At 37.3% G+C, this 27,502-nt stretch overlaps 1 protein-coding gene across 2 annotated transcripts in view; it reads left to right on the forward strand.

Annotated features, from left to right (window-relative positions):
* The first annotated feature begins 481 nt into the window (after window positions 1–481).
* SLC9A8 (solute carrier family 9 member A8) overlaps window positions 482–27,502 on the forward strand; it is a 32,730-nt gene continuing 5,709 nt past the window's right edge. The window contains exons 1-12 of one of the 2 annotated variants that reach the window (XM_062589345.1): window positions 482–573; window positions 1,079–1,257; window positions 5,883–5,963; window positions 11,695–11,753; window positions 15,074–15,157; window positions 16,824–16,925; window positions 17,626–17,660; window positions 18,738–18,881; window positions 20,269–20,407; window positions 22,329–22,434; window positions 25,189–25,305; window positions 26,681–26,763. In XM_062589345.1, coding sequence (XP_062445329.1) covers window positions 566–573; window positions 1,079–1,257; window positions 5,883–5,963; window positions 11,695–11,753; window positions 15,074–15,157; window positions 16,824–16,925; window positions 17,626–17,660; window positions 18,738–18,881; window positions 20,269–20,407; window positions 22,329–22,434; window positions 25,189–25,305; window positions 26,681–26,763 — 1,137 coding nt within the window. In that variant the 5' untranslated portion in view covers window positions 482–565. The remainder of the gene's footprint in view (window positions 574–1,078; window positions 1,258–5,882; window positions 5,964–11,694; window positions 11,754–15,073; window positions 15,158–16,823; window positions 16,926–17,625; window positions 17,661–18,737; window positions 18,882–20,268; window positions 20,408–22,328; window positions 22,435–25,188; window positions 25,306–26,680; window positions 26,764–27,502) is intronic. The other variant, XM_062589346.1, reaches the window with a different exon arrangement.

Raw genomic sequence — 27,502 nt, forward strand, 5'->3', positions numbered from 1 at the left:
CAGGAACACGGGGTTACACACGGCCCCTGGTGATGGCAGGTGGCGGACAAGAAGACACGGGTCATGGCGGCTGAGGGGAAAGGAGCCGCCCGGTGATGGTGGCTGAGGGACAAGGAGCGGCCAGGTGATGGGGGCCGCGGGGGAAGGAGCCATGGGCCGCGGGGGAGGCCCCACGCGTGTCCCCCCGCGGCCGGACTCCCCGGGGGGCGGCAGGGCGCCGCTCGGCCGCGCGCGGAGGGACACGGCCGGCCGCGGCGCGGACCCGTGACGACAGAGCCGTCGCTACGCAACCGACAGCCCGCTTCCGACCCGGCACACGCCCATCCGCCCCGCTGTCACGTGACACCCCGCCCTCCAATCACGCGGTCGTGTCCGCAGCAACACGCCCGGAGCGAGCGGCCGTCCGACACGCATGCGCGCTCTCGCCCCTACGAATGACGTCTGTTTCCCTATCATAGAGTTGCCGGTCGGCTTGCAGAGAGTCAGGGGGGAGTCCCGGAAGTGGCTGCGTTTGCCGGTTCCCGGCCGGAGCGCGGTAGAGGTCTCACGCGAGGCGGCCGACAAGATGGCGGAGTGAGTGTAACGGCGGCCGGGCCGCGGGGTGTGAGCGAGCGGGCGGACGGGCCCCGGCCGCTCTGAGGGGGGCCCTCCCCTCGTCCCCGCCCGGCGCCGCGCCCCGCTGCCCGGGGCGGCCCGCCAAGCCGCCCTGGGCAGGGGGCTGTGCGCAGAGCCGGTGTGGTGGCGCTGGCCCCGCAGGCGCGTTGGGCGGGACGGCCGCACCGGGCTCGTCCGTCCCGTCCCGTCCCCTCGCGGTGTCGGCCCGCGTCCCAGGCCGCAGGGCGGGGCGCTGGGGCCCACAGAGAGCGCAAGGGCGCCGCGAAAACTGACTCCACGAGTCTGAGCTTCTCCTGTTTGCCTGTAGTTAGAGACCACTTCTTAAAAGCAACCTGAACGTGTTTGTCCTTAGAAGCGATTCAGTATGTTGGGCTTGTTTTGTGCGTTTAACGGCCTTTGGTAGGCTAATGCTGTGTTCTGTTGCTCCTACCCAATATAATGATGTATTGCATTATTCTGACAGATCTGCAAATGTCACCCATGAAGTCTTCAATGCCACCCTCCACACTACGCTTGCTGCTACTACCAAACTGGTGGTTCCTACACCTGCTAAACCCATCTTACCAGTTCAAACTGGAGTCCAAGCACAGCAAGAGGAGCAGTCTAGTGGCATGACTATTTTTTTTAGTCTTCTTGTATTAGGTGAATGATGAACTGAAAATGTCTTTTAACCAGTGTTAAGTATACTCTGTTACTGAATATATAGGTTATTTTTTAAAAAATACAGTATTTTATTTTTCCTCTATTTGTCTGTGGAACAGAGTGCTGTACAGGCATAAGGAGAAGAGTTGGGTATATTACTACCTGAATGATCCAAAACATGTGGAAAGCTGAGGACGTATGCCGACCTTTTTACCTAGATCTTAAAGTGCAAACTACACATTTATTTGGCTTTACATTCCTTAACAAGTACACAGTGGGTTTGCTTATGAAAAAGACACTATCAGAAAACTTTGTGGTGCTTGCATCTGTCTCTGAGGAGATTACTAAAGAGAGGTCAATTTAACTACTTCCAGCACTTCTGCACAGTGTTCAGATATTTCTTAAATAAGAGAAGACAGTTGATTTACATGCACAGTACTAAAGTTTGGTATTTGTTCTCTCTCTTCTTAACTTTTCTATGTTAATTTTCCTATGTACATGAGTATAGTAATAACATATGCAAATTGCCATAATTATTCTTATTAACGCACATCTTTTACATAAATAGATGTTTCAAATGGCAGTTGCACACCCAACTTTTCTGTAAGTTAAGGCTGCCATATTTTTTTAATAGAATGTAGTTAACTCTTACCGTTTGCTTTGAACAATTCTGTGGTCAAAACTGTAACAATAACAAAAATTCTGTGGAGGGTTAAAGGTTTGTCTGTGTGTGTGTGTGTGTGTGTGTGTGTGTGCGCGCACATGCGTGCGTGTGCATGCTTGGTTCCTCCAAAGCTGCACTGAGAGCATCTCCTTTGAGAAAGATAGATCACCTAATTTTCTAAATGGTTGCTCTTACCAGTATCATTTAGAGAAAACAATAGGCATAGAGTTGACAGCAATGCAGAAACTTTTGTAAATCTGTTTGGGTTTAAAAAAAAATCAGTTTTGTCTGCTATAAATAACTGATATTAAATTCAGCAAGGAATAGAAAGCTTCTGCATGTTTCTGAAAGATCCATTTTTCTTCAAAGAGGGTTAATATTTTCCCAGGGGCCAATTGCGTATTAGAATTTGAACCAATACAAAAGAAAGATCAAAGTACAGTAGATCAGAAGACTAAGATTAAAATAAAATTTCTGAATATATGTGTCTCATGATTTTAAAAAAGCTATTCATGGTAAATTTGTATTCCTAGGACTTAAGAACAGAGCTTGATTTCAGGCTGTGTTCTAGACTCTGTTTTTGATTAGACTATATACCAGCCTGATAGGATCATTCTCAGGAAAGTGGAATTTTTTTGAATAAAGTAAAACCAGCCTAGAAGCTAATTGTTATAATTATTCCTATTTAGAGTCTCTGTTTTAAGGGTTTAGGAGAGGTGAAAAGCAATCTGTCTATAATGCTTTTTAATTTGAATGTTTTGAGCTGTAAAATGGCTTTTAAAAATGTTCTACACTAGAATGAGCCCAGAAGCTGATCTGTCCAGAGCTAAGTGTTGCAGGCAAGCCTCTATTTTAAAATGCCTAAAATAGCATGTGTTCTGTGGCCTGTTAATCTGTTCTAGCACCACTTGAGCTTCAACAGCCCATTGGGCCAAAAAGACATACATTCTGTTAAGTCTGTGTGATCCATGATTTCCCTGCTGTTATTTGCTTTTAATCCTCTCTTCCTTGAGGGAGGTAACATAGATGATCTTTTAGCCTGTTCAGAGCACTGTTTTTTTTTCCAGCCTTTTGACTGATCAGTGTGCTCCTGACATGCAAGTATCTGGAATGGATGATATGTTGCCAGATACAAACTGACCCCCTTACACAGGGAATAAGTGGAAAATCAGCTAAAGAGTGTAGTAGGCTGTCATAATGTTTCTGGTGGTGAGAATTACCTCTTAGGCTATGGTTGTAATCAAAAGCTAGTAGAAAGGAACTGGTGTTCGTAACTGCTGGACAGAAAGCACGTTGGTGCTTGCCTTTGGAGTTCATTGGGTATCTGTAGTATCCAGATGCCTCTATGGGTCTGTCCCAAAAAACGCTAGTGAATGCTGTTACTATGGTAATTTCATATGTCCTTATTGGATGAATGTTAATTGGGTTTCACAGGCTGGAATTTGATACAAAACTTAATGGTACTGATTTACAAGTGAAAAAACTTCGTTTAGGATAACTTCAGGAGGTTGTTGCTCCAACAGTCTGTCTGGGCTGGCAGCCCAAAGCCTGGGTTGTTTGTTAGACAGCTTCTGAACTGCTGCAGTCTCTTAATACAGCACTTTAAAGTAATCAGCAGTTTAAGTGTGCATTAAAGTATTGATCTGTAAACTTTAGTGATTTGGGAGCTGGTTGATCAACATCATAAAGACCAGTGGAGTGGAAATGGGATGAACGTGTGGGGAAGGGAGCCCTGCCAGTCTTCCTAAACTGAGCTATCCCTGCTCATCACTCAGAACGCACAGTTTTGACCCTGAACAAATGACATGCCAGTAATTGAGCAGATGTTACTGTGTATTTTAAGAGTCCTTGCTATGTTGATAAGTCTATCACGACATCCATGTGCACATAAATGCTAAGCATGCTGTGTACGAGCTGGGTGTGTGAGATAACAAGTGGGCAAATATAGGCATCAGTGCAATACCCATTCCTTAGCATGGTATGGGAGAGTAGGCCAACAAAAAGTAATATTTGTATTATGAGGTTTGTACTTTGTTTCTGAATTGTTAATGCAGATCATGTTGTAGAGCCCTGTGGTTCACAGGTGTAGTGAACCAAAAAATTGTCAATGCTCAGAATTACTTGTGGGCCATTTTGCACCCTTCAGACTGTAAATTGAAAGTGCTGCTCTGAACCAGCTGCAAAGGACTTTGCATTTTAGTAATTAGAAGGAACTGCTAAACCAAATCACTTCAGAGCAGTTCAGAGAAGCTTGTTCATTCCTAAGTTCAAAATGTGTGCTGGTGCAGTTTAGGTCTGGCACTGTAATGCCCACAGTGTAAATTGGATGAAAGCTGCAGGCACTTAAAAGGCATGAAGTAAAGAGAATGAAGATTCCTATTGCAATTATGACTAGGTTTGTCAAATACTACAGTTGTAAAAAGTATACTGAGATTAACAGGCCACAATTTGATTCCACTGTATAAAATGCTGTTGATTCTGCTTAGACATTGTTTGTTCTCTGGTGAAATGTGAGCAGTAATACAGTTAATATTCCAGGTGACTGACAGATGATTTCCTAGCACATTGAGTCAAATCCATATATTACAGACATGCAGGCCAGTGTTATGCCATCCTTAACTTTCCTTGTTCAACCCTTCAACCCTTTGTTGAGCTAGACTAAAATGAGATAGTGCTGGTAGATTCAACATTCAGATCCTATATCAAATTTGTTTGGAACATAGTAATCCAGAATTATTTGATTGTTCTAGCAATGTTTGCAGTCTGCAATGGTTATAAAACAATCAAATGATGTCTTCCAACTGTATCCACTGGTGATATCCAGATCTGCTAGAAATCCTGTGTAATTTGCCTTTACCATTGGCAAAAGGGCTGCAAAGGGATTTAGAGATTATTCTAACCTTCATTTTTATTTTGAAATGCATTGCCACAGTAAAAAAAGAAAAAATTTAAAAAAGAATAAATGTCTCATGAGATTTAAATTCTTATTTTCTTAACTTCAGCTAAATCTGTTTTGTATTTTTCTAGAGCAGCGTTGGTCTTTTGCCCTTCCTGGTTTAATTTTCAGTGATGTTCAGCAATAAAGTTTCTGCTGATTTAGACAGCAATTTGGCTGATCTGTTTCTGAAAATCAGGATATTTAAAGCTTTAGTCATCCTGCAACCTCCTACTCTACTAAATAGAAGCTATAAAGAATATGGAGTAAAACTTTTCTCAGAAGTGCACAAAAGGAATAGGAAGCAGCAGTCAAGTTGCAACAGAGGAAATGTAGATTGTATAGAAGGAGAAAATTCTTCACCATGAGGGTGTTTAAGCACTGGAACTGGGGCCGAGATAGGTTATGACATCTTGATCTTTGGAGATTTTCAAAATTTGAGTGGACAAGGCCCCTAGCCACTTCTTTAACTTTAAAATTAGGACTGCTTTGAGCATGAAGTTGGACAAGATGAGCTCCACAAATCCTTTCCAATGTAAACTTTTTCTATGGTTCTGTGATTGTCCATTTGGATTAAGCCCATCTGCTCAAAGGAGATCAGATGTTAAAGTGTAGCTTTGAAATTTTAATTGCAGCAATGTTTACATGTGTGTATATATTTTCTATCAAAAATATGAAAATGCTTACAGAAAAAGTTATTAAAATAGTATATTCTGTATGAATGTCATTTTTCATAGATACTATTCAGAGAATATTTTAAGCAGAGTTAAGCTCTAAAGGTAGTAGTACTAGTATTTTTAGAACACAAATTTAAGTTCCAAATTTAATCTTGGTTGTTTTAGGTCATTTAGAGATTCATTTAAGTACTTCAGTGAGAGGAACATAAAATTTGGTTATTTTCTTTTGTGGGTTCTTGGTAAATCATTAGCAAAATGTTGCTATGTATATTTTAGAAATACTGCTTAGAAGCTTATTTTATGATCTTTTAACAGTTTTCTTCTACTGTTGTTTTATTTTTCCTCACAGCTATCTGCATCATATTGGTGCATTTACTGATAAAATACAGACTTCATTTTTTACCAGAGAGTGTGGCTGTTGTTTCTTTAGGTGAGTAACATGACATTTTTATACTGAATTTGTATTAATTGAGAGGATCTCGGTAGTCTTATTTTTTGCTTGAAGTAATGCTCCGTTGTGTGTTAGACATCACTAGAAAGATGCTGCAAACTGAATACAGTTTAAAGAGAGGAAAATAACTAACTTACAGAATTAAATTAATGGAAAACAAATCAAGATATAAGTGTTTGCATGGAGACCAGTTAAATGTCAAGTAGAGGCAAGATAGTGATGTCACTGCCTTGATACTTTGACAACTGCATCTACTCATGCATCTGCACTGTAAGACACAAAATCCAGGTGAAAGGGGTTAATTTGGCTTCTAATCAAGGTGGTTACCATTGTGATTAAATAACTAGTCTAAATTTAAAATCACTAATCTAAAATGCAGCAGTATATTGCTTAGTCTTGTTGGCATAATTTTGGATTTTCTTATCCTATTTTCCCTTTGATTTTGCTCCAAGCCACCTACTAGGCAGTGCTGATCTGAGAGGTTTGGCCAGCTCAGATCACTGCTTCTGCGGAGGGTTGCAGAGAGCAGCTCAGACACAGATATTCTTCTCTTTCTGTTTCTTGTTCTTGGCATCTCAGCAGCAGGGCAAGGATTTTAGCTATGCCACTGAGTTCTGTGCTGCTGTCCCAACAAAAGCCTATTCATGAAATTGCTAAGTTTTCTTGCTAGGGCTATCACTGCTGCGAAAATTTGCAGTAAGTAGCAGCAATACATCTCTGGTATTTTTGCATAGGGAGCATCTGACAAACTTATGCAGTTCAGTTTTCAGTGTGACCCACTGCATAGCTGTATTCTGTTTCCCAGACTGGACTGGATGATATCAATTCCAATAAAGTCAAGACAGTGTTATACCCACTCACAGCAGGGCTAACAGATGTCCTGCATCACTGAAGCCTTATTTGTTTAGTTTATTGACTCAGTCATATTTAAACTACTGTCAGCTCTGTTGACAAGGTATGGCATCTGTATAATCACTGGAATTGCCAGCTAATTGCTGGTCAGTGAACCTCTGTTACTGGTAATGATCTACACAGCTGCAAGAGGACAGCTTGAGTTTCAAGTATCCAGTTCTGCCAGCAGTGCCAGAAGTGAGGTGTGTTCTATTTTGACTTGTAAATTAAACAAATGTTTTCAGGCAGTTATTGAGGGCTAATAAATATGACAGCAGAGCAGATAAGTATGATTTTATGACTCTTTCTCCTCCCATTGGTTATGCTACACACAAGCCTGTGTTTTACAATGTCTAGGGTATGTTACTTTTCTGGTGGAAAGGGAGGGAGTGCATTCCGTAAGACCATATTTTGATCTTAGTCCTTAAAAGTTACTTGGATTTGGTTGGTGTAGAATGATTGCTAGAAAAAATTTTCTCTGGAAAAATAAAGGTTGTTTATATTAAGAAACTTGCTATAAAGTTTTCAAGGGAGTGATGCTTAGATTAACTGTTACTGACTTAACTTTCCATTTAGCCCCTTGATAAAAATGCTGAACAGATCTTCCTGATTTAACAGATGGAACCAGCTGAAAGGAAAACGCTTTCATTAATCTAGTAATAAAAGAGTAGTAGTTTGCCAAGGTGCACAGGAGAGGTTGTAAAATCAGCATCCAAGTTTCATTCTGCTCCTCGTAAGCCCTCACAGTGATGTATTCTTTTGTGCAGCTTTTCTTCATGACTGGCCTTGGAGTAATCATGGTTTAGTAATCCTGTTGTGCATAGTATGCGGCTAGAAATAACTTGTAGTATAGAAAGGTGTGAGTTGTATAGTTCAGGCTCGTCCTTTTCTTTTACCCTCTGTTGTTGCCTTACAAATATTGTTGTTCATTTGACTTTTAATATCAAAAGTAAATTCCATCTGTCACTCGAAGATAGGATCATTAAAAAATACAGTCCAGTCCATCATATTATTCTTTCTTCCTTCATTGCACTACTGGTGTGTCCCTATTCTATCCCTGTGCATGGGCTGAATTTCATATATGTTCTGGGAATCTAACAATAATGCAGGAATAAATTGGTTATTCTGACTCACTCAGTAACTAATGATCTTCACTCCAGTGAATGATAGTGAAAACTGTGTGCTTGTTGTCATTCAGCTCTGTGTTGCAGATTTTAGTATCAGATATAGAATAACTTTCCAAGATTTATATTAACTGAGAAAGTAAAATCAAAGTTGCATGTAAACTTCTGAAGCAGATCAGCCAGCTTGAGTTATTTTCCCAACAGTTTGTTACTACTCTCTTAACTGAGATACAGTTGATTGTGTAACCACAATTTACTTCAGTGTAATATAAAACAGATTAGCTTAAACTGCAGTTGAAGGTGGAGTAGGTGATTCTGTTTGTTTGCTCTGAAATTAATATATTTCAAACAATGAACTTTTTTTAAAAAGTGCTAGTTATTTAAAAAATAAGTGTGTAACCACATCTTACTTTACTATGATAAACCTCTAATACTTTAATTTGCATGACAGAAATAAGTGGGGTTTTTTTTTTGCTCAGATGTGCAAATTTTCATAACTGTCTAACAGAACTGTCTTAGAGGTACCAGGTTTTCATCAAAATAAAGATTTTGCTATCTCAGTGTATTATATGCTTATGTTGGTTTTATCATATTGTTGTAACTGTACAATTAATTTGTAAAAGCAGATTGTATCGTATAATAAATACTAAGCCCCCCCCCAAGGTGAAAAGATTATCATCCGTATGTGTCAGAAAAAGTCATCTTATATGCATGTAAAATTACAGATGATTTCTTATTTTGGATGATAAGCCAACAAGGAATCAACACAATCATCTCATTAGTATCTTACTCCCAACTGTAGCTATTGGTATTTAAAAATGGTTGGGGTTTTACGTTGGAATGCGAGAGATTGCAATGTTTGACAAATAATACACAAAGGCATTAAGCTTAAGAAGTGAACAAGGAATGAAAACTAATTAAAAATATTTGCAGGAGATATTTGATTTCCATGGTTTCAGGTAGTAAGCTCCATCATTTGAATTTCCCAGTCAGACAAAACTAATAAACAATTCTCTGAGTAAATTATAGGTGCTGAGACAACCGATAACACTGTTTTTCTGGCCTAGATAAAATCAAAATGCTTGATTAGAACAAATAAGTATATTACCTGCAACCCTAGTTCTGCTCAAGGGATCTCCCATTGCCATGACACAGTTGCTTGAGTCAGCTTGTGATTAGCTCTTTCTCTCCTGCTACACACACAGACACATACACACACACAAAAAGGGGGGGAAGGTCTTTGAGACAAGGCACTTACTTGAGTATCTTGAACCTGTAGGGTGCGGATGCCCAGCCTGAAGCCTCAGGCCATAGTTGGCCTATTCAGGGTCCAATTTCTAAAAGTCCTTCTGGAAAAAGCCACAGAGAATACAGTATTTGTTTGATTGTGCCAGAAATCTGAGCAGGGAAGAGGCCAGAGTTCCTGGAGCGGGCTGCTATGTAGAAGCAATTCTTTCAGATTTTTTTTTTCCTTATCTTGATATGAAAAGTGCTAAAGAAATAGCCCTTAAGAGGAGAGTGGCAGGAAGAGAGATCCTCAGACCTTGACTCCATAAGCAACTGTATGGCCCAAACAACCAGAAATATTGCACACTGCTGACTTAGAGTTTTGTAGGCTTTTCAGAGATCCTTGTTTTCCTTATAAGCAACATTAGATTTCTGCAGGACTGTAAACTCTGCTATCATCAGATGCAAGCATCTTAAAGGATTAGGCACATTTGCTTTCTCTCTAGTTCTCCTATGCTCCAATATTCACTTTTACTCATAGTACCCTAAAGAGAAGATTGAATTGACATAGATTGTCACCCACACCTGTCTGTGACAGATTTGTGTTACCTCTGTGTATAGTCTAGCCCTCTTGCCTGCAGCTGCCTGTGTGTGCTGTTTGTATGTATGCCCAATTATATAGCATCTTTCCTACCCAGGTTACAGGCCTTCCTATATTAATAATGTTAAGAAAAGTGATACAGTATTTATGCAGAATTACAGTGTTTGTACTTACAGAACAGCTGGAGAAAAAAGGCGTCTGAGGCAGAATCCTCAGTGTGAAAATATGTGGGTTTCTGTGCTCTTTTCCACTTCGAATTCTCTCCCAATAATTGATCATAAACAACAAGATCCAGAGGGATGAGATACCCGTTTCTTAAAGTGCATAACTCGTATTTAGGGTAATTATGTGCTTAGGCACTTCTGTGGAAGAGAGTGTAGGGAGGGTGTCTTTTCCTTCAGATCCTCCCTAAGCACTGTTTTATGTGAGGACTCTCAATGCTAATTCATCAGCTACTGAAAGTTTGTATGGAAAGGACACTACCTGAAGTTTGTGCTTTCAGATTTGTGGGCTATGCTTTTTTTCACATAAACTTCTTGTTAGTGATACAAGTAGCGTCTGTATCAGTTGAAGATGATGTTGCTGCTCTGAAAAATTAGAAATGTTCTAGTCCTTGGCTTCTGACACTGCTTACATCCCAGACTGGGAAGCCTCTGTGTTAGTATTGAGATCTGTGTTTATATGGCATGTGAGCATCTGTGTCTGGGTTCCATCCTCCGTCAAAGAACAGCAGACCTTTGATGTTCCCTCTTTAACATTTTGTTCTTCTTTTCCATATAAACCATTTCACAAGGCAGTTATTTCTATCCTCTGGTACAGATGCCTTCACATAGTTCTGCATGAAAGAAGACTTAAGCCTCGTGCAACCTTGTGTGTATGACACATCCGTCAGGAGTAATACATGTGATCCTATTTGTAAGACTCTTTTGATAGCTACAGTATGATAGAACAAAAAATAGTTGAGTTGCAGGAAATCATGCTTTAAGCTTCTTGGCCACTTTTTACCTTTCCTTCGGTGTATTTTCACTTCTGCATACCTGCATTTGACTGTTAAGCCTTTATTCTGTAAATAATAAAGAACAACTATACAGAAATATAGATCTGGAATCTGATTAATGATAAATTCCTCATTACTCCTTGAAAGCAGTTAGTGACCAGGTATGGACTGTATTTTTGACTTTCTGTTAATTTGGAGTTTTCTGTCTTATCTCTTTGAAGATGGGTGGAAGTAAAGAGCACTATGAACTCTAGCCCTTGACCTTGCAACACTTTTGCTAAAATTACTTTATACTCAAATTAGTATTTCTAAATGACTTAAAATATGAATAATCCACTTGAGAAATAATTCTGTCACTGTCTCCACTCTGACTGGAATTTATCCCCTATTTCATTGCTGGTGTTACGATTTCTTTGAGGTAAAATTCACTTCTGTGCAGGAAGTCTTTGATTTCACTTAGGTCGTGTTAATATTGCAAATAGCATTGAAGGGATGTGATGCTTTTGTGCTGTCAAGGCATCTCTCTCTCATAACTTATGATTCTTTAGAAAGAAAAACAGAATTTCATTTGAATGCAGCTTGAATGAAATGCCTTTTTGAACAGTGAGCATAGCACTCTTGATGCATGTGTTCAGCATTTAGATATGTCAAATGACATTTTTTTAGTGTAGGGAAGCTTTTTATTTTTGAAGTATATTGGAAATTGTCTTAAGTTTCCACTTAACCACTTCTGTGTTATTGTAATTTAGGAATAGAAGACTTACTGCTTCATGTTTTGTCTTGTTTTCACTTTTACGACCCTATTGACTGAGAGTCTGTCTGTCTGTTTTGTGGGTAATACTTTAAGAATATTATCTCATTCTCTCCTAGGTATCCTCATGGGAGCTTTTATAAAAATCATAGAGGCTCAGAAGCTGGCTAACTGGAAGGTAAGATTGAAGCAATTCATTTTTAGTTCTAGAGCAATCTTTAGTTGTTTAAAATAAGACCATTCATAATACTGATTTCTTTGGATGTAATTTCTGAAAACATATATACTGTATGCCAAATTTTGGAATTTTTTAATAATAATAATAATACAACCAAGTATTTGGGGTCCTGATCCTACTGAATCTTTTCTACATAGTATTTTTCCCCAATAATCTTTTGCTTGGTACCAAATCTGTTCCCATTAGATTTGTGTTAAAAGATTAACTGGGCATTTTGCATTGTGGGAGCAGTTATATGAAAAAATAAGCATTTCAGTTCTTTGTCTTTTGTATTTCTTGACTATATTAACATATTTTGACCTGCTTCTCCTTTTAGAGTTAATTCTGTAGTTGTTTTCGTAGAGACAATATGTTTTGATATAGTTGTAAATTCCATGTTTTACCTGGGGATGTTAACAGAAGTTTCGTAGAGGAAAAGAGGAACACTTCTTCAGAATGACTGTGCTAAATTTCAAAAGATTTTGTTTTTAATTTACTTACTATTTTCAGCACGACTTTGAAATTCTAACAAATTATAGTGCTAAGAATGAATGGTTCACAAACCAGTCCATTCAGCCTGACATGCTTCTTGGGTACTCCAGGGTTTCTTCCACAAAGACTGTAGAAATGAATCTTTGTAGACATGTGTTTTCCACTCTGTCTGAGACACTGACAACATGACACAAGCTTTTTATAAAGCAGAAAATAGAGGCAAAGTAGTGCAGAAGATTGTCCTTGTCCTGGTGCCCTGTGCTTTGCAGAGTTAGATATTTGGAAGAAAACTTTCACAGTGAGGGTAATTAAACACAGGAATAGGTGTCCAAAGAGACTGTTGAAACTCCATCCATGAAGATACTCAAAAATTGGCTGGACAAGGCCTTGGCAACCGAAGTTGCCTGTAGTTGTCCACACTTTGAACAGGGAATTGGATCAGAGACCTCAAGATGTTCCTTCTGACCAGAATTATTCTGTGAAGCTGTGAGGTCTTATCCGTGCCAGTGTGGAGTTACAGAGGCTCCCCAGGGAGGGAGAATCCTGGTGGAAATGTCTCCAAGAGGCCTACGATGAAGCAAGGATTTTATCTCCTGCAGTTTTATCCATATCATCAAAGCAATGAACTCTTCATTATTTCTGCTGTAATTTAAAAACATGCAATATTTAAATTGTTGTTTTATTTCATAGGATCAAACAGTTTATTAGGATTAGATTAGTGAACTAACTGAAATCACTGATTTGAATCACCCCTTTTAAACAAGATTTATAGTAGCAAGCTGAAAGTCTTGATCCAAATAGTGAATTTTAATTCTAACTTGCAGTTTACTTTTTCTTGGCAGTTATTTCCATAAAGGAATTTTTTTTTCATTAGTTGAAATACATCGAAGTGCATAGCTTTTGAACAAAATGTACCTTTTTTATTAAATTTGGTACTTATTTTTTGTCAACAAACCTAGTGTGCAATTGCATATTTCAGTAGACAAATTGTGATATTTAATTTGTACATACATACTATTAAAGAACAAAGGGTGGTACCCGAGTTACTGTTAGATGACGTTTTTTCATTCCTGATTTTTGTCAGCTGGGTTTGACTTAAAATTGAAAGATAAAAATCCACACAATTAGCATTTCAAAATAGCTTCTAAATGACTAAATAAAATAATCTAAAGTGGATCAGGTTTGCAGGAAGAAAAAGTTTCTAATATGTTTTGTATTGAGCAGTGATTCTATAAACACAGGAAATACTGATGTAGTGAATTGCCTAATTATTTCTGGTTAGCATTCGTCAAACCTTGAGAAGCACTGGATATGCTGCCCGAAGTTACTCATATGATCAGCTTAAATAAAGGTTCCCAGATAAGACATTCTTATTTGATTATTTAAGTTCCTTTTACTGTTTTAAAGCTTAGACTGTTACAATTTCAGGGATGAAATGTTCTAATTAACAATGACTATCATGTGCTTTTTAAAATTAATTTTAAATCCTTTTAAAGTTTTTTAGATTCACCAGAGAGTTTGTATTTATCTGATATGGGGAAAAGAGTATTTAACTGCAAGTTCTGTCTGTATGAAAAGCAAATCTTAGATCAGATCCCTGCCCTAAGAACTTTTTAATGTAATTTCTTGCCGTCATACTAGGGGCTTTTAACAGAATAATCAATTAGGAATATGTGTTTTTTTTAGTCTCATGCAGTTACTAAATCAACAGAAGCTGGGTAGTGCTAGCCATCCATGCACTGAATTGTGCATGTGGAGTAATGGACGAGGGTGTACTGCTGGGGAAAGCATCTCAGTGTAAAGGATGAGTTTTATTTTCTAAGTCCCCTAAATCCTTTAAGATGATTATCACTGTTGCAAATATGACCGAGACTTTAAAGAGATGAGTGTTTCTTTTTTTGAAAGCAATGTTTTAGCAGAGCAGTCTATCAACTGTTTAACCTCAGTTTCAACAACTTAATTGTTGCTTATTAAGGTGACAAGTTCTGCTGTATTCAGCACTGTGTGGCCATGAGGGAGCGTGGCTGGTAAAGGGAGGCACATTGGACCATGATGAATTTGCCTTCTGTGCTTAGTCTGCCAGCAGAAAAAAAAAAAAAAAAAAAAAAAAAAAAAAAAAAGGATGCCAATATGGTGGTATGACTTTATAAAGCAGTGTTAGCCAAATGATGAGATAAACAATGGAGAGTAAGATTACAAAAAAGAAAAAAAAAATTTACATTGCATTAGGCTTCATTAATATCTCTCTGATGGTAAAAAGGATCCATCAGAAGAATCACATTAAATTAAAGGCATGAAGTACATATACCAAGAAGAATCTTACAGTATTATATATCTTGAGCCTGTTCACTTGCGAGTGTACTAAGATGGTGATCTGGTTTTCTGTGGTCCATTGACAGCTTTTAGTGAAGCTGTACTTGATCACAGTTAACCTAGATTATATATTCAGATCAGTGGCCAGGAGGTCACTGTTCATTGACCATCCGTATAGGTTTTGAGAGTGTGCAATAAAATCGGGATACTTTTTGTAGGGAAACAGAAACACTTTACCAGAAAAAATCTGCTTTCTGTGCAGTCTATTTGGGAACAGTAATTTTAAATAAAAAAGAATTTAAAAATAGCCCTGGTTTACTATTTTGTAATCTTTTATTTTGTGGTAAAAAGTTAGAAATGTTAATATAATTTTCATTTTACAACATATTTTGTTTTTTAAAAAATAATTTCCCCTTGGGAAGGTTTGCTGTTTTTTCGGTTATCAGGATATCCTTGAAATCGTATTTGTTTTGCAGGAAGAAGAAATGTTTCGTCCAAATATGTTTTTTCTGCTTTTGCTTCCACCTATTATATTTGAATCTGGATATTCATTGCATAAGGTTAGCCCTTGTAATACACTCGTTCTATGTTTTGAGGTTTTGTTTGAAACAGATTCTGTTTTCAGCTATTCTAATGAAGTTCAGAATAATTGCATTGAATTCCACCATAGTCATAGTCATGGAATTGAAAATGAAATTTAGCCTCTTTAACCCAGAATGCAAATAATGTAGCTTGTTACAACCTTTCCAGCACTTAGTTAACAGTAAGTATTGCAGCAGAGGTTATTTTCCTTGGTCCAAGAAGTTTGCCATCTTAGCACAGCTGCACAGGGGGTGACGAGAAGAAGGCAAAACAGGAAGGAGCAGGCAAGCACGTGGGAAAGGTGGGGTCACTCTGTGTCTAAAGAAGAGGCAAGGTGATAATGTTTACAAGGATTTTCATCTTTTGCCTGGGAGGCTGTGGTTCCATGGACATTTCTTGCCATGAAGGTCTTGGCTGAAGCAGTTTTGGTCCTGTCTGTATGAGGCCTTTTTATTTGAGCTGTGCGGCAGGAGAGGGAATGAGCAATGGAAGGGACAGTGACAAGTTAGTGTTGTCACTGAAGACTTTTTCTTAGGAAATCATAACCTAAGAAATGGGCTAGCAACCAGAATGCTTACAAGCCTTTTTCACATGCTCTATATGCAATAAATGGACTAATTTGCAGTTCTCTCAGGTGGGAAGTATGTCTGAGTGCTTGTGAACATCCACTTAGTTTGTCTGAGGGTTGGTTTGTTGTTAGGGTTACCAGACTGACATCCTGTCCTCAGTGCCAGAGGGCTTTGCTGCCACTTTTTGCTTGATCCTCACGATACCAGAAAGAATGGCCTGAGGTAAACACTAAAATATTTTTTATTTTTCCTTATAAGCTGCTGCAGTCACCCTTTAGGCTTAGCTTAGCTAAGGAAAATCAGTTGCGTTTTATGAGCATACTAAGTTATACTCTTTCCTCTAAAGAGTTTACAATCTTCATATAAGAAAAGAAACATTGCGTTCAAACACACATTTTTGGAATAAAACCAGGGTTGGATTTTATGATTGCAACATAAAAGAGAGTACTGTCAAGTTTTCAGGCTTAGAATAGTACCTGGAATCTGAGTGAACTTTTGATTCTAAGATTGTCATCAACCAGTGTGTAGGAAATCTTAATAATCATAATAGGCTAAATGAGAATTAGATACTACATAAGCAGGTCAGGAAAGAGATTAGTTTAGTTTAATCTGTTTTTAATTACTAGTAGAAAAATGAACTATTTGTAATGAAGTAAAAACACAGATGGAAATTCTTGTAAAGTACAGACTTAAAAGTGTGTTAGTTTAGAATGCATTGCACATAAAGGATTCCTAGATTTTTAACCTTAAGAGAACAGAACAAAATAGCAAAAGGATGAGAATTTTGAGCTAAAGGTGATTTTTAGAGGATCAAACTGATAAGAAGAACAAGCTAGGCCTGCCAGCTTTGCTTTTATTCATGTACATGCACACTGTTGTCTTCAAAAGAGCAATCTCTTTAGGCAGATGATATGGATGTACATACCAGGATATGTGGAACCAAACTAAGGTTTAATTATCTCTGAAGCCCAGTTGTGAATCAGTCTAATTTAGATAGAACTATACAAATGCAGAACCAAAATGTGAATCCGCCCTCATTTTATTTTTACTAATTTACTTTATTATTGTATTCCAGGGTAACTTTTTTCAGAACATAGGTTCCATCACACTATTTTCTGTATTTGGCACAGCAATATCGGCTTTCATTGTAGGTGGAGGAATTTATTTTCTGGGCCAGGTAAGAAGAACTGCTTTGAAGCACATATGTGTATCTGGCTTGTCCTTTGAAGTCCACTGTACTTTGAAATTCCAAGCAGACAAACATGGTGAAAGTGAGTTCCTGGGTCACCAAGTCCAGTTCTCTGCTACCATAGAGGCAACATTATATAACCCCTCCATGGATATGTCATGTTCCACATTAAAAGCAATTAAGACTAGCATTGAATTTAACATTTTTAATTCCTTGATCTTTTGGTCAAACGACTGTTCCAGAAATTGACTTCTCTAAGGATTAAAAGCCGTATTCAAATTCTCAGTATTAAACTTGTTCTTATGCCAACGGTTTTCTGTAGCATAGAGGTCTCTTTTGTGTTTATCTTTTGATTAGTTATAGACACAGATAATCATATCTTCTTGTAGACATTGCTTTGATAAGCTGAACAGTCCATGCTTTCCTTTTTGCCTCTCCCAGATTTCTAATCCTTTGAATGCCTTAGTTACTCTACTCATCTGCATCTGTTCCAGTTTCACCTAGTCTTTTCTGTGTCTGGTGGCCAGAATTACAACAGATTGCTGTTAGAGGGCAATGTTAGATGGGGTATACTAAAGCTGTTGTTACGATTTTTTTCCATCACAGTGGACATAGATTTGGTGAATATTTTTAAAAAATAGAAGAAACACATAGCTGATTGTAATTTATGTCTTGCCTATTCTTTCAGGCTGATGTAATTTATAAACTCAACATGACAGACAGGTAAGCTCTTGGTGAAGTGGTACAGTATCAAATGAAGCACTTATCAAGATAGCACTGTAGATGTGATATGCACTGTAGCTGGCCAGCTGTTCTGGTTCTTGTTTGAATTGCTTAGATTCAGTATGGTATATGACTCTATTAAATGGACCTGACACTTCCGAGCCCTATTATGACAGCCTTACTACCAAATAGTATTCTGTGCTAAGTGATTTTTCCAAAACATAAACATACTTGTTTTTCTAGCTAGCCTGAAAGTTAAAATATGTTAGCTTTAATTAACTGGAATTATTAAAATATATCATAAAGGGATGACTTGTGTATCTAGATCTCTTAAAAGACAGAATTAATTTTTTCAGTGTCAATACTGTACATTTTTCAAGAACTTTGCAAAGTATCTGGTCAGTTTTCCAGAAGTACACCAACCTACAGTGAAATACACATTTGTTCGTGATTACAATAAAAATTTATTTGGGATTTTTGTTTGTTTGTTTACTTTATAGCCAAGTAGAGTATTTTTCTGTTAAAATTCATAAATAATTTGGGTGACAAGCAAGACACATAATAAGTAAAACATGCATGAGCAGCAGAAGTCTTCATTGCTTGGTTCCAGTATTTGACTTGTGCGGCAGAGAAGTCCCATTGCTTCTGTTTTGCCTATCTTTGGATTCCAGGGTAATGAATTTAAGAGTTTCATTTAGATGATAGACATTAGTACTCCTGAACAGGTGACACGCTGCATGTATGATACATGGTTTAGACTGTGTCTGTAAAGCTGTTTGATTTTTTTTATTTAGTTGTGGCAAGACATTGGTACTACTGTTGAGAGTTGGGAGATAAATATTTCTCAAACTACTTTCCCATCTGGACAATGACTTTTCTCTTTGATATATCAGTAATTTTTTTAAAGAATCCCATTTGTCACCTGAAGTTCTTACGAGTAGGAAGAGAACAGAACTCTCCACTGATATGTATGAACTCTATAACATACAACCTCTGTGTGTCTAGTTGTTAATATATGTTTATTAGGTGCATATTTTTCTGTCCTCTAGTTTTCTGTTTTGTTTTGTGTTCTCTCAGTTTTGCATTCGGCTCTTTAATATCTGCAGTTGACCCGGTGGCTACTATTGCCATTTTCAATGCCCTCAATGTGGATCCAGTACTTAACATGTTGGTTTTTGGAGAAAGCATTCTCAATGATGCAGTTTCTATCGTCTTGACTAAGTAAGTGCATTTGAACTACACATGCCTCTGAAATACTGCAGCAACACTCTTTTCTGTTAATTACAGGTATTCAAATATACAATATTTCTTCCATCTCCAGTTGCAGTAAATCTTGTCCTTGTGACTTAAAGCTGAGTTTTGGTACTAATCCTTCTTTGCTGAAAACAGTCCACTCTTTTCTAACATAAGTTGCATAGACAAAAGACAGTAAATAACTGTCTTTTTGCAACTTCCTCAGTGCTTCATCTTATTGATCCCAGATTGGAATTGATTGCTTTGTAAGTCTATAAGTTTATCAGTTCTCTTTCCATCTGAGTGTCCTAGTAACTGAAAACCAAGATGTTCCTTGCAAGTTTGCACAAAAATATTTTCCTAGCCAAATGAGCAGCTGTAGCTCCTGCATCATTGGCTTATACCTAGAATCACATTTCAGTTTTGAGGGATGCATTGGCATCTGTGCGATAGAAACTTAGTTACATATTTATGTTGAGGCTACTACAAGGAAGAAAAGCATCCTTATGCTTTAACTATGATAATTCTTTGGGGCTGAAAGAGTGGAAGAAAATGCAACCGTATCTTCATGTTCTTACTGGAGTCAACAGATGTCACTATGAATGTTTACAAGGAGCAGAGCTACTGAGTAAGAAGATAGTGAAGTTGCAGAGACATTTTTCAAGGAACTCTTTGTTTCTGAAGTAATAAAATCGTAGGTCCTTTTATAGAAGACCGTGAACAATTTCCCCTTTTCTCTTCAGGTCATCTTTAGTTTTCTCCAGTGACCTTTCTCTGTGTTACCCACATGTAAATATTTGAAGAGAGGTCTTCCAATTTATTCTGTAAGGATCACATAATCTGTCTCTTTACCTTTTCTTGGGTTGACTTTTTGCCACTGCTAACTATGCTTTCTTTTCCTTTTTGAAAGTTTGAAAATGATTTTGTAACGCTGGGCATTTAGGGGTTAGGTTTAACTCTGTTGGTTAGAGCATGGTGCTAATAATGCCAAGGTTGCGGGTTCGATCCCCATATGGGCCACTTGTTTGCAGATTGGACTAGATGATCTCCAGAGGTCCCTTCCAACCTTACCAATTATATGATTCTATGATTATCATAGCCTGTTTTCACTATTATGAGGTTTCTTCAGAAGAACAATGCTGGATTTCCAGATTTTAAGCAGAATTAGATTTCCTTTTGGGGATTACACCAAGACTTGATTAACATCATCTGACATTCCTCTTGTTATATATATATCACAGTAAAAGCTTTTTAAGGGTGGCAGTAACAAAGAAATTGAAGTTCTTCTTTTTCTTTCTCAGAAAGTATTTGGCTTGTATCCAGGCTTCAGATTTATAACTGTTTCTTTTTATTTATTTTTTTTAATTGTTTCCAGCACAGCAGAAGGTTTGACAAGAGAAAATATGTCAGATGTAAGTGGATGGCAAACATTTCTACAAGCGCTGGGATACTTTCTTAAGATGTTCTTTGGCTCTGCAGCACTTGGCACACTTACTGGCCTTATTTCTGCATTAATATCCTTTTTTTTTTTATTTTTATAAGGTGATACATGTATAAACTAGTGAGCTCTGATGTTCTAAAAGTATTTTTTGTTCCTACATTCTCCAGTGTTTCTTAGGGGGTTATTTCTTATCAGAGATCATTTTGTTGGCTGAGCATTTTCTCATGCTCATTTTATTTCTATGTTAGTGCGCATGGATGTGTAAAGATAATTAAAATCTGAAATGTGGTACAGTAGCTCATATTCCATGTTAAAAAAATAGGGCAGTTGTTTTCTAAATTCACAATATGTTAATTTCATTTCAATACTAATCCATTAGTACCAAGTGTATGACTCTTCTTTCACCTATATAAAATGCTCCAAAAAAAAAAAAAAAAAAAAAAAAAGTTTTCTCATAGGCTTTTGAATCAAGTTCACTCGTTTGTCCCTATGTATCATTTCAGCTGAATATGGATACCACTGATTTGGATTTACATTGAGTAATATCTCTTTGCCTTTCTGCTTGCATGAACTGGTTGCTAAACAACCCCAAAGCTCCTCTGCTGAGATAAGGAAGGATGTTTGTTTAAGTCAGAGACTTTTGTTATTTTGAAAGCTTGCTTTAAGGTTAACACAGAATTCACTGTAGGTAATTTTTTATGCTAGGCTTATGTGACAGATATTCAAGTGGTCTGGAACATACTTTTAAGCACTTTATCTGTAAATAAGAACAACAGGATATTCGGTTAAATATAGACATGCTTGCCCTCTTGGTTCTTTAGAATGATTCCTTGAACTTTTAACCATATATCTCAACAAGAGAGTGACAGAGTTTTTCAGCGTTCTTTCTAAGTGATATAAAGCCAAACAGCAAAGCAGTTCATTTGCCCTGATATATGATTGTTATTTGTGCCTCATGGTATTAGATATACCATAAGCATGCAAAATTTCAGTGAAGCAAAGGAAATCTGTAATAGCTGCCAGCAGATAAATATGATTGAAGCTTGCTGGTTCGTGACCCAGGAGGAACGTGAACTTCCATGTCACTGGCATCTAATCCTCTGAATTCTAGCAAAGATGGTAGGTGGAGTATTTTAAGATTTGAGACAAGGATATTATTCAAGGATTATGTGAATGTGTTTCTTCACTGTTAATATTATTGCAGATATGTCATATCCATTTGAAAGTACCCGAAAGTGTAGTGACTGAAGAGAGGAGAATATTTGCATGTTTAGTGTGGCAAATATTTATGTCTGAGGTAAAATCGTCGTCTTTTATTTGGCAGCTGTGTTGCAGTGCCCTGCATGAGATACAAAGCAGTAGAATTTGCAAACCTTGACAATTATCCACATCCGTGAGTACAAACATAAACACAGTGAGTGTAGTCCAGCTCATTGTAAATATCAAAAGGAAGTTACTTCTGTTGAAACAGAGGTGAGAGTTATTTGACTTTTAAGTTGCTATTTTGTAGCTCTCCCCTATTTTTAAAAAAGACTTTACTATTTAATGGCTCTCTATGATTTCTCTGCAATAGTTATGGTGCAATCAGTTCACTTCTTTATGGACAAGAATCCTTATCTGGCCATCAGAGCAGATATTTCAGAGAGTGAAGGTGTAGAGAAGTGGCCCTTCTAGATGCAAACAAAGTTTGGCATGCTGTCATCAATGTTGTATAGGTATGTCGGTAACAGAACTTTTCTGTTTGTAGGTCTGTCTTCTACCAGCTGTAGCTTCTATTAAAAAAAAAAAAAAAAAAAAAAAAAAAAAACACGCAGTTCTCACAAGAAATCTTTAATCTTTTGACACTTTATTCTTAGGTCAATACATAGACTTTTTCAGCTGTTCGCTAGATAAGTACATTAAACAAAATGACTGATTTGTAATAGAATTAAATAGGTTAAATTTTTTATTTGGATGTTCTTCACTTAAATTTTCCATAACGTTTTCATATATACGTGCTAAAGCACATTGACTTAAGGAAGACTCCCTCTCTGGAGTTTGGAATGATGATTATCTTTGCTTACCTTCCTTATGGACTTGCAGAAGGTATCTCACTATCAGGTGAGCAGCAAAATGAATAAAAGGCTCCTGGGTTTTTTACATGTATTCTCATTTAACTAGTGCTTTTACTTCTGACTTTGCCTTACTTTAGGGAAACACTCGTTGTCTACTTAATGTTTGTGAAGATAAAAATATGCAAAAGATAACAGCAGTTTTCATAAGCATTAGATAGCCAAGGTAAATAATAGTATTCTCCCCAGTTACTCCTGCCTCATACATTGTAGAGCTTGGCCGTATGTTGGCTAGCTTAGGTAAAATCCAGCCTACTTCCCAGTAGCAATTTTTCTGGCCATCTTTCAGTGCCACTGGACAAGTTTCACTGAGACCAAAGGTTTTGTAATTATCTATATACTAGGTAGAAGTTTTGCTGCAAGGTCAGGAGAAGAGGCTTAGAGGTGAATTTTTTGTGTCATTTTGTAGAATCAAGTCCAAAGACAGGATCCAGTTCTGCTGGATACTCATCTCTGACCTCTACTGGTTTCAGTGGTTTTTGAAGGCAATCAACTTGTCTCATTTCACAGTTGTTCATAAAGGGAAATGGGAAAGAATGCAAAATTTGGCATAATTTAAATAGCTCAGGCATCTGTTTGGATCCAGTTTGGGGGGGGGGGAGGGGGGAGTAGGGGAAGGGTTATTTTTTTAGTGCATAAAAGGATAGATTTGCTCTACAAGTTTGTATAATAGGAATGTTGCTGGTTTCTGAGAAATAGCAGGAGTAGATTTCTTGTAAATGATCTACAGGTATGATATCGGACTTTCTAAAATGTACATGTACCCTAGCATGGATATTTTGGAATGGAATCTGTAGTCGCATATATCAGCATACCTCCACTGACATCCGTAGAGTTATATTTTTTTATGTAAAAATATGTGGCTTGTAATCATGGTAGTTACACAATCAAGATGTATAATGCTAATGCAAACATCCCATTCTGCCCACCTGTATCCAAAACTGTTCTGTTTGTGTGCATAGGCCAACAGGTATATGGCATAATGGAAGTTACCTGAAATGTGAGCAAACAGTTTGATACGTTTTAATATTTGTGGTGTTATTCGTTAAAAACAAATTTTATCTTTAAGAAGTTTATACTAGAATTATCATCATATTACATGAATGCCTCAGAATATGGCCTTTTTTATTTCCAGTTTCATTGCTTATGAATCTAAAAATGATAATAAGATATTATAGAATTACTGTGCCATTACACTATGCAGCCAACATACTTATATTTTGATACATAACCAACAAGAATTTATGGTAAGATTCCTACCTAGTTACCCTTTGTCATTTTATTTGTAAAGACAAGCTCTCTAATTTGCTCAAATGTCTTCTAGAATGAGTTCTCAAGAAATAGAAACTTTAAATGACTGTAGTCAGATCACCTTTCTGTTTCAGACAAAGGATTCTTTTGACTGTACCTCAGTTATTTATTCTAATCCTTCCAGTCGAGTTCATCTGGGCCACTCCTGGGTGTGTCACTAGCCAAATACTTTTAGTCTTTCAGATTTCCTTTGTTTTGGGCTAAGCAGGCATATTCCCAAATGTCATCTTGTCCTCTCCATCATCTGCATTGCAATTGCTTTCTTCTGGGTTGTATTGTTGCTTTTGTTTAGTTATTTCCTAAATTCTTCACAAGGCATAGTGTAGTTTTTCTTCAAGTGAACAGTTAGTCTTCCACAATCCTAACCCTCATCTCACATGACAAGCCTTCTCAGCTGTAAGTCTATGCAGCAGCCCTGGAAATGTTAAAATTTGGTTTAAGGTACCCAGATCCTTATGAACACTGAACAATTGACAGTGAGTTTCTGTGATATGTCTTGAAGGGTTAGAGAAAAAGGTTAAAATTCACATTCATCCCATAAATATACAAGAGGTGAGAAGAAAGGTAAATGGAAAAGTTCCTAACTCAAATCAAGGATACAAGAATATAGTGATATCTGAGACAGCTGTTCTGCTGTACCTCTGCCCCAACTGAGCTTGCCATTTGTGCACCAAACTCCATGATAGTGAATTTGGTAGCTTTTTCCATAGTTGACAGCTGAAGCTAATCTCTGTAATAACCTGTCCTAGCCGATTTAGTGACCCCTTCTACTGGATGTAAGAGGCATATCCTGCCCAATAGCTTTGCTTACAAGCCCTACATACTGGTTTGTCCCTCCCTACCAAGGGAATTTTTACCTGAAATCTCAGGTCTTGGTAGCTTTTCAGATTTTTCAATTGATAGGAAATTAAAGTACCCCTGCATATGCTTTTCTTTCTTATTTTTTTACAATATTAGAGCTAGTGCACCATACTTGAGTGGATTCCCACCTATGCCTTGCTGGTTTCCTTCTACTGCTGGAGTGATCAGGTCCGGTTGATGAGCAGGTCTCACTGATGCTTTTCTGGGAGAAGTAAATGATAGAGTTTTCTAGCCCTATTATTCTCAGGTTGCTTTTACTCGTCTTTTGATCTCACCTCTCTATTCTGTTAGGAGAATGAATGGCAGAAAAAAATATTCAAGATTTCAGATTATTTCTTTCACTTTTGTGGGAAAACCTGAGGTAACAGGGATTTATTCTAGTTTGCACATAATCTATATTGGATCTCCTAGTGTTTACGTGACTGGTGGAATGAGACCAGTATGAATAATAGTGGTAAGAGAAACCTCACTCATCTCTTCATAAACTTTTCTGTTGGTAGGGGTTATAAATGCAAATAATGTTTGCAGAGTATAAGGTATTCTTTTGTTGATTGCCACATTGTATCTACAGGTATCATGGCAATCCTCTTCTCTGGCATCGTGATGTCTCACTATACACATCATAATCTGTCCCCAGTTACACAGATTTTAATGCAGCAGACACTGAGAACTGTTGCTTTTATGTGTGGTAAGTGTTACATTTAGTATATGTCTAATATTGATAGTTTAAAAATCAGTTTGCATGAAATGGCGATTCTGGTGGGAGCAAGAAAGGCAAATTTTCCTCAAGCAATTTGTCAGTCGTACATGTCTTTAACAGAAGACTGCCTAATAAAGGAGGCTGGAAGGTGGTCAAAAGTCACCTTTCCTGCCATATGGATAAAACATACAATAAATCTTCTCCCTCTCCCATCCTGCAGGCTCCTGCTAAGATTTGCCACAAGATTGATAACCAAATAGATATCTCTGACTCCTTTCTCTCTACGGCCTATTTTTAGTTGTAGGAGATGGAATATAGCCATATTTTTAACTGATTTTAGATATTAAAAAGCTACTTGCGAAAACAATAGCTTCACAAATTGAGAAGAAATTTTTGGAACTAGTGATACAAGCAGTTCAGAGCCACATAGCTTTTCCATTTCCTTTTATGAGCCAAACTTCTAAAGAAATGACATGAGTCCGTATTACAAATATATTCTGTTGGTTTTTTTAGGGGGTGGGAGTTGCTTGCGTTTGAAGTGTGGATAAGAAGTGGCACTGCTGCAAACTAAATTTAACCACTAATCAGAGCACTAGTAGCTCATCAGATTTTAACTCTTACATGTTACAAGTGCCAGAAAAGACATGTTCATTCAAGTCACTGTAAAGGAGTTACTGTGTAATTTTTTGTATATTTGCAGCAGGCTTTGTGCATGCAAATGTAAGTAATCAGGACCCAAAACATGAGCAATAAAGTGTTAAGCCGTGGTAACTCGGTTACTCGATTATTTGCTACTGCCTGTCCAAACCCTTCCTGTCTGCAACTGTCTTTATAGTAAGGAATCTGGCTTGCTAGGACAGTTACCACTGCAACGGTCTTATGAAACATCATCACTATGAGATTCTCTAATGATAATAGGTTGATACTTAGGAAATGAAATGTTTGGATTACTGGACCGATTGCTTGTTGGTAGCACTATTGCAGATTTGCAGACATTTGGGTTTTTATATAGAATCTGATTCAAAACTACTGAAGTGATTAGTAGTCAGTCCTTTAGCTCAAGTGAGTTCTGCAGCTTGTCCTATATTCTTCAAGCAAAAAAAATCCTCTGTCTCTAGAACAAGACTTGCTGGCCTTGCTCGTACCTATTAGTAATTTACAACTGAAAAAAACCCTGCATACGGAGTAAGGTGCTGTCCACTGCGAGAGTGGGAGAATCTGGCCTTTTGCAAAGCACCTTATGCTTATTTTCTGCATCCAAAAATGAGGAAATACATATTTTATGTAGCATGTGTAGTAATTTGTTATAGCAGTAAAAATGGTTTTATAGAATTGGTTATTTAAAATGTTTTCTCTTTTTCAGAAACATGTGTTTTTGCTTTTCTTGGCCTGTCAATTTTTAGTTTTCCTCACAAGTTTGAAATGTCCTTTGTCATCTGGTGCATAGTAAGTATTTACTTCCTTCCAAACTTGTTTAGATACCTTTTTGGTATTCATGGAGCAAAAATCCTCATATTTAAAATATTTCAGAGCTTTATGAAAATACTTTCATACTGCTATGAAAAATACTGAATCTTTTTGTATATTACACATAGTTTATTCCCACTAATAGCATGCAGTTACTCTTTTCTTCTTACTCTCAGCACGTTGTTGTACATATAAAGCAGCATTTTTTAAGGAATTCCAGTGTGCTATTATTTTGAAGACCATGTGTATAAGATTATTAAAAATAAGTAAAAGACTATTGTTTATTTTGACCTTATTAGATCTATTAGAATATGAGAAATTTCAGATACTAAGATTATTGTCAATATTGCTTAATTCCAAAAGTTATTTTCTTCATGTCATCACTTCCAGCACTACAGCTTTGAGTCTTTCTCTCATATGTTTGCAGTTTGTTCATATAAATAATATAAATAAATTCAATCCATACATGATTTGTTTACTTTCAGCTCATCTTTTTCAGAGATAGGCCTTACTCTTGCTTCTTTCATTTGGTATGGCATATATTTCAATGTACTTTTTTGTAATGACAGTTTGGATTGTTTCACATAGGAGTTACCTATTTCTATTGCAATTATGTTAATTTAAAGAGAAAAGTATGTTCCCTTTCTGTAAAGCAAAAAAAGTGAAATGTGAGTCCACTTCCAGTCACAAAGAAGATCATATAATTAGCACATTTTAG

This window comes from Rhea pennata, chromosome 16 (assembly GCF_028389875.1).
Source record: "Rhea pennata isolate bPtePen1 chromosome 16, bPtePen1.pri, whole genome shotgun sequence".
NCBI lineage: Eukaryota > Metazoa > Chordata > Aves > Rheiformes > Rheidae > Rhea > Rhea pennata.